The 9,089-nt window shown below is 40.6% G+C and overlaps 3 protein-coding genes across 3 annotated transcripts in view; 2 read left to right on the top strand and 1 right to left on the bottom strand.

Annotated features, from left to right (window-relative positions):
* Positions 1-724: 724 nt before the first annotated feature.
* On the bottom strand, positions 725-1,407 carry Cbr-ncs-2 (the record flags this gene model as incomplete). The annotated part of the gene is made up of 3 exons (XM_002639184.1): positions 725-913; positions 960-1,232; positions 1,297-1,407. The coding sequence occupies 3 exons, from the start codon at positions 1,405-1,407 to the stop codon at positions 725-727; spliced, it is 573 nt and encodes a 190-aa protein (XP_002639230.1).
* Positions 1,408-7,517: 6,110 nt separating this feature from the next.
* Positions 7,518-8,075, top strand: CBG25226 (the record flags this gene model as incomplete). The annotated part of the gene is given in 3 exon segments (XM_045235326.1): positions 7,518-7,548; positions 7,560-7,647; positions 8,012-8,075. 3 exon segments carry the CDS (start codon positions 7,518-7,520, stop codon positions 8,073-8,075), a joined length of 183 nt encoding a protein of 60 aa, XP_045098247.1.
* A 132-nt stretch (positions 8,076-8,207) lies between these two features.
* The window catches only part of Cbr-ercc-1, a gene marked incomplete at both ends in the record, with an annotated part of 4,557 nt that continues 3,675 nt past the window's right edge, over positions 8,208-9,089 (top strand). The window contains one exon of the mRNA XM_002639185.2: positions 8,208-8,217. Within this exon, the coding sequence (XP_002639231.2) occupies positions 8,208-8,217 (10 nt within the window). The remainder of the gene's footprint in view (positions 8,218-9,089) is intronic.

The following is a 9,089-nucleotide window of genomic DNA, read 5'->3' as shown; positions in this document are numbered from 1 at the left end:
GGGGGGGGGAGTGGATAGACAAAAATAATTTACCGCATATAATTTATATTAGTTTCGAATTTTTGTTATTCGAATAACATTAATATTGATAATGATACTATTGTTGGAAGGGGGGAATTTAAAAGAAATGGGGGGGGGGGGGTGGTTCAGAAACAAAGTGCAAGGGCTTGAGCTAAAACCGAGCTGTTCAAGGAAGGAAAATGAGGGGAATAGCTACTTGGGGGGTTACGATACCTAGGTAATACACACACTTATCAATCGATGAAAAATGGGATGGTGTTATTAGACGAAGGCAAAAAATACGAATAGCATCGAGTGGGTAAAGGATTTGAAAGGCAAAGTGGAGGCTCTAATCCGACGAGTCTAGTAATGGATTAGTATTATTTTTTAAAAGAGTGTGTATGTTGGTTAGGAGGAAGAAAAAAGAAGAAGAAGAGGGGGAAGGCGAGAAAAGAATAAGAAGCTGTCGATATAAAATAAGCACTATTACAGGCTCTGGTAAGTAGGAACAAGGAGCAAAATGAATGGCAACGGAGAGATGGGGGAAAAGGAGAGAAGGAGAATGAGAAGAAAATATAAACTTTCCGGGGATGGATGGAATGCTTAGCGGGGAGGGAAAGGAAGACGAACTTCTGAGAAAGGATCACAGCAAATTGTGAGAGAATTAAAATTTCAAAAAAAAAGAGAACTGGAGAATTGGTTGGTTATGAGAGAAAGTTCGTTTTTACTTCTTGACCTCATTAGTCAAAATCTGGAAGAGCTCCTTATCGGCGAGGCAGCCGTCGACGAATTCCTTCAGTGTCAATTCCTTATCGTTGTTCACATCCATCTTCTCGAAGATCATCTTAGCCCTCTTTCTTGGTGAGTCGTCAGCCGACTTGGTTACTTCTGGACCGAGCATCTCATAGATAGCCTGTAAAGGAAAGAGTGATGATGTTTTTATTCCCAAAAAAACTCACCTCGATAATCTTGATCATCTCCTTCTCATCTATCGTTCCGTTTCCATCGATATCGTACATACGGAATGCCCATTCCAATTTCTGTTCAGGCGTTCCGGAACTCGTCACATTAATTGCCAATAAAAACTCTTTGAAATCGATAAAACCCGAATTGTCTGTATCGAACGTGCGGAATACGTGCTCACAGAACCCTTCTGCTGATCCCGACGGGAAGAAGTCTTTATACACCTTGATGAACTGTTCCTTGGTGAGATGACCTTTAGGACAGTCTTGCTGCAAAATATATCAGTTTTAGACTAATGCCACTCTCTTGAAATTGTTTTAAAATGTTTCTCACCACAAATCCTTTGTACCATTCCTTGATCTGCTCCTCAGTGAAATTCGTGTTCTTCTTTAAAAACTCCAAATCTTCTTTGGAAAGTTTCGGCTTGGAACCTTTGATTCCCATGGTTTGTGCTTATTCTTCTAGATGGATTGGCTGAGCTGAAAAACAACAGAGATATTATTCAGAAACGGGAAGTGATGAGGAGATAAGTGATAAGAAAAATAGAGATATTAAGAAGAACAAGGGAAATGACACAGAGACGACGATGAAAAAAAAGAGATTGAATGAATAATAAAAAATAACGAGGAGCGCGAGGCGGGGGAAAGAAGGGAGGAGGCGCCTCTGAATTGATATGGGGAGGAGGGAAGATGATGAGAGCATGTTATATGCACTAAACGGCGCCGTCAGACGCGCCCGCTTGCTGCCGTCTGACTGCCATCCGTCTCTTCGCTCATGAAAACCTACAAATCGATGCTGGTGTATGCGTGCGTGTGAGTGTTGGTGAGTGACGGATGAGTGCTTGAGAGAAATCATTCGAAGAAGTTGCGACGCAGAAGGAAATAGAAATATTTGAAAAAGAAATCTGAATGAGTTGGGAATTCGAAAATATTACTGGCTTTTCAAATTTGCTAAGAGGGACTTGTAAATAGCTCAGTCCTAGTTACTATTTTGGTACAAAAATCGGAGCTGTGGAAGAAGAACCGGTGGCCGTGGCCGAAGGTTTCACAACGACAACAACTACCGTAACCTAAAAATATGTTTATTTTCCGAACTTATTATCTTGTTTTTTTCTGATTTCCGTCTATTTTTCTGTAATTCGATGTCACATACTACTTACTACTATACTTACTACTAGTGTTACTATTCGGTTCCCCACTTTAATTGAATGTTTTGTCTAGTTATTCGTGTATCTGTGTTTTGTGTGATTGTATTGTATTCCTTTTCACTTTTTTCTCTTTTTCCACGACGGAAGGTCGTAATCAATAAATAAATAATTTTCCCCCAGGCAGGTCGGAAAATTAACATCTTCGGTAGTGAAAAAAATTACTGAAAATGTACGGAAATCTAAAAAGAAACTGGAGATAAAACAATTTTCAGATTACGGTAGTTGTCGTGATCCCCTCTTCCACCTGATTTTTTGTACCAGAATAATATCAATATCTGTCGCTGGATTCGACTATAGGTGGAAGATAACTATGAATCAAACCTTTTTTTTCACTATCAGAAAAAAGTTCTACCGTACCTAACATCTAATGGATGATCACTGAATGGAAATCTGAGTATTTCTTTTTGGTTCTTGAAAACTTTCGTTTCCTCATAAATAGAAACAGGTAAAAGACCTAGAAAATTAAAGATCACACTCATTTTTCATCTAGTTCGAAAAGTGACTTGACTTGCTTTTTTCCTTCTTTTTGATTCCCTTATCAACATCAAATGACGCTTAACGAGCAAATACTGTCCCGAGACTAAGTATGTGACATCGAAGTGTTTCTATTTTTCATCGTACCATGCTCAAATTGGGTCTCATCATCTTTCGAAAGAATAGATGTGTAGTATTTCGATCGATGATTGAAATGAATATCAAGAAGAAAATAGAGAGAAATATAGAGGAATCCCATTTCGAGAATTTTCAGAAACGTGTGTAGGAGGCGAAGATGTGAAATGGATATTCGAGTGAAAATGGCTCACACATTCCTACTAGAGTGAGTACTAGATACACTCACATGCATTTACACCACCACAGAAATACATACATATATACACCAGAATTGCTAATAAGCGCCACTTTCGGCGGCACCGTGTCCTTCTATCTCTTCGCCATTTTCTGGCAGTGCTCGGTGACGCATGCAAAACTACGGAGAAGATGGTAGTGACGGTCTCGGGACACTACACAGCCACGCTGGCAGGAAAAGACACATTAAAAGTGTTGGAGAGAGGAAAAGAGGTGTGATAAGAAGAAAAACTGAAGAAAAATTGGGAAAAGAAACAGAGGAAATGGAAAAAGTATCCGGAAAGGCAAAGTTGAACAGAATGCTGATTAAAGTGTTCTGAACAAGACCTACAGTAACCTAGAGGTAAACATCAATCAACTACCAAGCCACATTATTTTTGAGAATGTGTATTCGAAATCACCGCCACTGATGATTATCTGATGAGAGAGGTGCTTTCTCCGTACTTCCTCGTCTATCAAAGAGCGACCGAAAGGTTTTCGCAATCTCCCCATTATATTGCACAATGATCACCGTCAAACTACAAGCCTCTGACCTCTGTTTCTCTCGCTCTCTCCCCTCTCTCTCCGGAAGAGATCGAAAAAAATCAACGAAACATTAACAGGCAGCCGTTTAGAATTTAGGTCCGAAAATGTTTGGAAATGTGTGTGTGTGTGTGTGTGTGTGTGTGTGGCCCCAGGAGGACCACGAAACGTGGCGAGGGAGGAGAGGGTGTAAACAAGACGAAATTCGATCAAAGTGGGGTGAGAAGAAGAGGAGGTCATGGAACTCTAAGAAAATAGGTCGTTTTCCACAAGAGGAATAAAAGAAGTAGTAGATGGTGATGAGAGGAGACTTTAATGGAGCCATGGCACACTTGAACTCGGAGCAAAAGAAGCTACTGGAAATTAGGAGGACAGAGGTCTTATGACCCCATAAGGCTCCTTTCCTACCCAAGAGACTCGTTGTGCGCCCTCAATCATCATCGTGTGCCGGAAAATGAAAAATGCATTATTATGTTCAAGAAGTTTTCGGGTTGCAATTGACTGAGAGCGAGGGTGATTGAAAGAGGTTGATAAGATGAAAGTGGCCGGGACGGACAATCTTGTTAATTATTATCAGTTTGTTGATGATGTGGCAATTAATTATGTTTGCTCCGAATATAACTCCATTATGCTTCGCGGACGTTCTAATTTTCAGAACAGTCAGCTACAGTATTCGAAAATTCTGATTTTATGTAAAATAGAAAGCAACAAATGTCAGGTACTTTGTTGATTACTGAACAGTTACGACGTCATAAAACGAAAGTTTTCAACAAAAAAAATCAAAAGCTCAAAATCAACAGCGCTTGAAAATTTCAAGCCAGTTGTTTATGACTCTGCACGTACGATTCATAAAACTTCAAAAACGGAGCCGACACCCCATGACAAATTCATTCCAAAAAAGCAACGGCCGGCGACGACCGACGGTGTGTGTTATGGCTGCGATTCTCTCCTTCATCGCTCTTTTCCCCCCGTCATTGCACAGAAAAACAGATGAAAAATGCGGGACATGTGACCATAAAACACATTTTTTATTCGGCTCTACCTTCCTACCTCAGTGTATGCCTGGATAAGAACACTTTTGGTATCCCTAGGTGACGAGGGGAAATTTTAGGAAAATGTTTACAAAAAAAAAACAAAAGGCTGGTTACTATTAAGTATAGTTTACATTACAATTATAAACTATTTCGGAATGAAAATTTAACGAGAGCCGACAGGAATAGGAATTTTAAACATACTCTTGAGCAAGTTTTTAGGAACCAGTCAAAAATAAGTCAGTTCGGCGGGGCGAAATTTATCATTTATTATGAAAATACCCATTTACCAACACCTCGAGAGGTCTAACAATGAAAAAAGTGGTAATGGTAGTGTTGAGGGACTCCTTTCCATGTGTAGTAAATGGAAAACGATGTAAAGCGCGCAATGGAATGGAAAATTGGGGGCGGAGTGCCGTGCTACGGAGCAGTGGCAGTGCTCTCCAAGCCCTCTGGAGGAAGAGAAGAAGAAGAAGACGAGAGGGAGAGAGGGAGAAGGGTTGAGAGCAACGGAGAGCATGAGCTTCGAGATAGAGAAATAGCGACAGCCCGGAGGCCCTCTTTTGCCCCCGCTGGACGTAGTCAGTCACTTTCCAGTGTGACACTAGAGAGAATGGCCAGTGCTAGCGACAAAAGACAGAGACGATGGGGAGAAAAAGAAAACGAGGAAAACTCCGCCTTTTCTGATGCTCCTACTGTTGGAGCCTGCTCGACGCAAGTCAGCCAGATAGAAGAGAAAGAGAATGCCTGACGTCTTCTTCTTCTGCCGCTTCTGACAAAATAGAGTTGTTATGAGAGAGAAGAGCCGTTAAGATGAGAAAAAGAAGGGGGTGGGACCTATTTCTCACTCGTCAGTTTTTCGTTCTTCTTTTTTCTGCTTCTACTGTCTATGTCCGTTGCGAGAAGAGCAAAACTATCGGAGTGAGAAATGGACTGCGACTTTTTTTTTGTTTAAAAAAGTCGAAAATATCTATGAATGAATATAAGAGGAGGAGGAGAAAAAATGAAAAACGCGCATTTCTTCTCTTCCATTTTTGCGATTTATTTCATCTTTGTTTCTAAATAACTCATTATTTTTACTTGGAAAGAAAAAGGATCAACACTATTATAGTTCTCATCTTTTTGTCTTTGTGGCAAGGAAGGCAACTTTGTCACGGCGCCAACTTTTTTATCATAAGAAAAGAAGAAGAGGATGATCCTAGGAGGACGATGAGTGAGAGAGAGAGAGAGATCTTCTAGCACACACTCTCTGAGCACACATATATGCACACAATCTGTTCAGATGGATTATTTTTTCAGCTGCTTCAGCTTCTGCTCTAACACCGTCGGTTACTTCCATTACGGATGTTAACCGCGGTGGGGTGGTGAAGAAGAAAAAAGGAATATGGAATACCAAACAATCGGGAAATAAAAATTTCTGATAGTGAAAAAAATTGACTGAAAACTAACGAAAAAACCTTCGGCCACGGCCACCGGCGTTCCTCTTCCACAGTTCTGAGTTATTTAACCGAATAATATCAGGAGGCAAAGATAAAAAGCCAGCTACAAACTAACTATTTTTGTTTTTCGATTCCATCCACCCACCAGGTACCCTATTGTACCTACAAATTTCAGAAAACTAATTCTCGATCACAATTTTCACCTTCTGATCGAAGTTTTCAAAATACATCATCTCTTGAAATTATTAAGAAAATCCCTATTGGAAGAAAACACTAATTCCATTTCCGGCAGCCAGTAGTCGCTTGATCGACGAGCTTTCCCTCGGAGATTTCCCACGAACTTTGTATTTCACCTACTCTTTCTCTACTCCAGAGAAAATAATTCGCATGAGACCAATTTTTAATAATCACAAAGGTGTCGACGAGATTTGTATAAATTTGAGCAACTGTGACATCACACACCTCTGGATTTCTGATCTATAGGTTCTTAAAAGATTAGTCACACTCTGGAATTTTCACATATTTTTCTCCATCATCTTCATCTAAGCCTTAGATGGAAAAAGAGAGAGGGCTGATCGGATGAATTGTCTTGACGTAAAGACAACGAGAACGGATCGGCATGGAGATGAAATATTATATTAATCAAGACATCCGGAATTAAGCGGAGACAAGGAATATGTTCTGACATTCATGAATGTAATCATCAAAGTTTTCTTCTCCAGAACTTTTGATGCCCTATCAATGGATGACGTGACATCTTTTCAGATTACAGCCAGGCTTCACCTGCTCGAAACATAGTTTCATTCACTTTTTCGACTCCTTCGAATATCAGTAACAAGCTTGAAAAGTAAACACTCACGTACTGCTGGAAGTGAGAATCGGAGTGGCAAGCTGTCAGACTCATCATCCATATCACGCTCATTCATCTTTTTTCTTCTTCCGTAGTTTTTGGGTTTAGTGAGAACTGATCAAAAGAAAGAAGACGAGATCTCTAGCAAGGCAGAGAATCATCAATGAGAAAGGGAATGGAACATACTGTTCCAATTTTCGAGTACAAATAGAGGAAGCGGGGGAGGTTGAAATGCGGAGAAGAAATGATTGGACATCTCATAAACTATCTTCGATGCGCATTTCAAAAGTGTGACGGAAGCAACGATGACACGAAGAAACGGCCCATAAACAATTCGGAATGGGATTGAAATTGGAAAAGAGGAAAATGGAAAACGGGGAGAAGAGAAGGGATTAGAGAACAGTTGTTCTGGACATGAAAAAGTCAATTTGGAAATGACAAAGAAAGGACGAAGAAAGAGCCAGAAGAGTTGTTGTGTGGCTCCTAAAAGAAGTAGGTGGAGCCGAATCAAATAATAGCAAAAAGGAGACACGACTACACACGGGAGAAGAAGTCGACGACTCCTCGACGCGGCGACATGATTGAATTTAGAATAGGAAAAATAAGAAGAAGGAGGAGGAGTGGCGCGGAAGGAGACAAGTTGTCATGTGAGAAACAACATGAAGATGTACGTGGAAGAAAAAGGAGGCGGTACCGAAGAGAAGAGCAAGAAGCACCCAAAAAAACGGGGGAAACGTCTTCTGGTGGTTCTGGTGGTTCGATTGGGTGGTGGTGTGCTCGTCAAGTTGTGTAAGCGACAAGAACCACAAACAATAGCGGATGAATGCGGGAAAGTTTTGTGTGTATGTATGTGAGTGGATGTGAGTGAGGAAAACGAATGGAAGAGGACGGAAGAAGAGCCAGTGGCCGGACTAGAAGAAGAAGAAGCAGAAGAAGAAGAAGAAGAAGAAGTAGCACATGCCATACACACACCATTTCGGGAAGAAAAGTTGCGAAAGAAAAGATAGAAAAGGAGTTGGGTTTACGAATTTGAGTGAACCGACGCCGCTGGACTCTGACCACACTTTCTTCATCTTTTTTTTCGCTTTGTCCACAGGAAAATGCAAGAGAGTGGAGTCGAGAAGCCCTAAAAGTGGAACGAAAAATTCAAAAGCTATCTGATGATAGAGACAGAGAAAGAGAGAGAAAAAAAGGTTTTGAGAAAAGGCTTTGAATAATCACCTGTTTAAGAAACTCGGTTGCTGACAAAAAAGTGGTCATTTCACTGTTCATTCCAGTAGACTGATTTTAAGCTCTATTGAGAAAAAAGGCGAGAGAAAGAGAAAGTTCGCATCTTTACGGATTTCTAGATGTCCTCGAGTATAATTCTAGTCAAACTGATATTAATTAGGGCCTTTTCGGAATGTTGAAAATTCAGATTTCGAAAGTTTCGGAATTTTCTGATTTTCAAAATTTCGAAATTTTTCGAGACCCTGCAAATAGCGGAGAGAAAATTTTTCGGAGAAAAAATTTCCGGAGAAAATTGGGCGGAGTCAGGAAAAACCGTGCGGCAAAACCGTGCCAGGGTTGCAATTTAGGCTCCGCTCCCTCATGGCCGTGTCCAAATGTGCAAAAAACCGTGCCAGGGTTGCAGTTTAGTCTCCGCCCCCGACAGTCTACAAATCAAATCCCGAAAAAACTTTTTAAAGGTGGCCTACGGTGAAAATTTTTATTGTCTCAAAATGAGCAGAAAAGCACATAAATTGACATAAAAATATAGAAAAAATTCAAAAAAAATTCCTTCGTCGAGAAAAATGCATCGAAAAATAGCTTGAAAGCCCTTAGCGACGAGCTTTTTCACTTGTTTTTCTAGTTCATCTGGTGAGTAAAACATACTTGTAAAATTCCGGGCCGGCCCGCCAAAGTCCGGGCCCGGGCCTGAGGAAAATTTCAATGCCCGGGCCTGGCCCGGAAGGCCCGGTAGCAAAAATTTTGTCATTTTGAACCGAATTTTGAGCTCTCAATACAATTTTCTATATTTTTTTTGTACTTTTTGGATTGTTTGTCTGTTTGATAAAAAAATATCGAAAAAAAAACTCGAAAACAAATTTTTGATCGAAAAAAATCACATAAGGGTCCCCCTTATGTGTTTTTTGAAAATTTCAAAACTTGTGGAATGACAGACCCGCCGGGCCGGGCTGGGCCTNCAAAATTCGGGAAAAAGCCCGGCCCGGCCCGGCCCGTTACAAGTA

Source organism: Caenorhabditis briggsae (assembly GCF_000004555.2).
Source record: "Caenorhabditis briggsae complete genome, chrI, whole genome shotgun sequence".
NCBI classification, from domain to species: domain Eukaryota; kingdom Metazoa; phylum Nematoda; class Chromadorea; order Rhabditida; family Rhabditidae; genus Caenorhabditis; species Caenorhabditis briggsae.
Note: the sequence above shows the minus strand (reverse complement) of the source record. Positions and strands in the feature narration are given on the sequence as shown.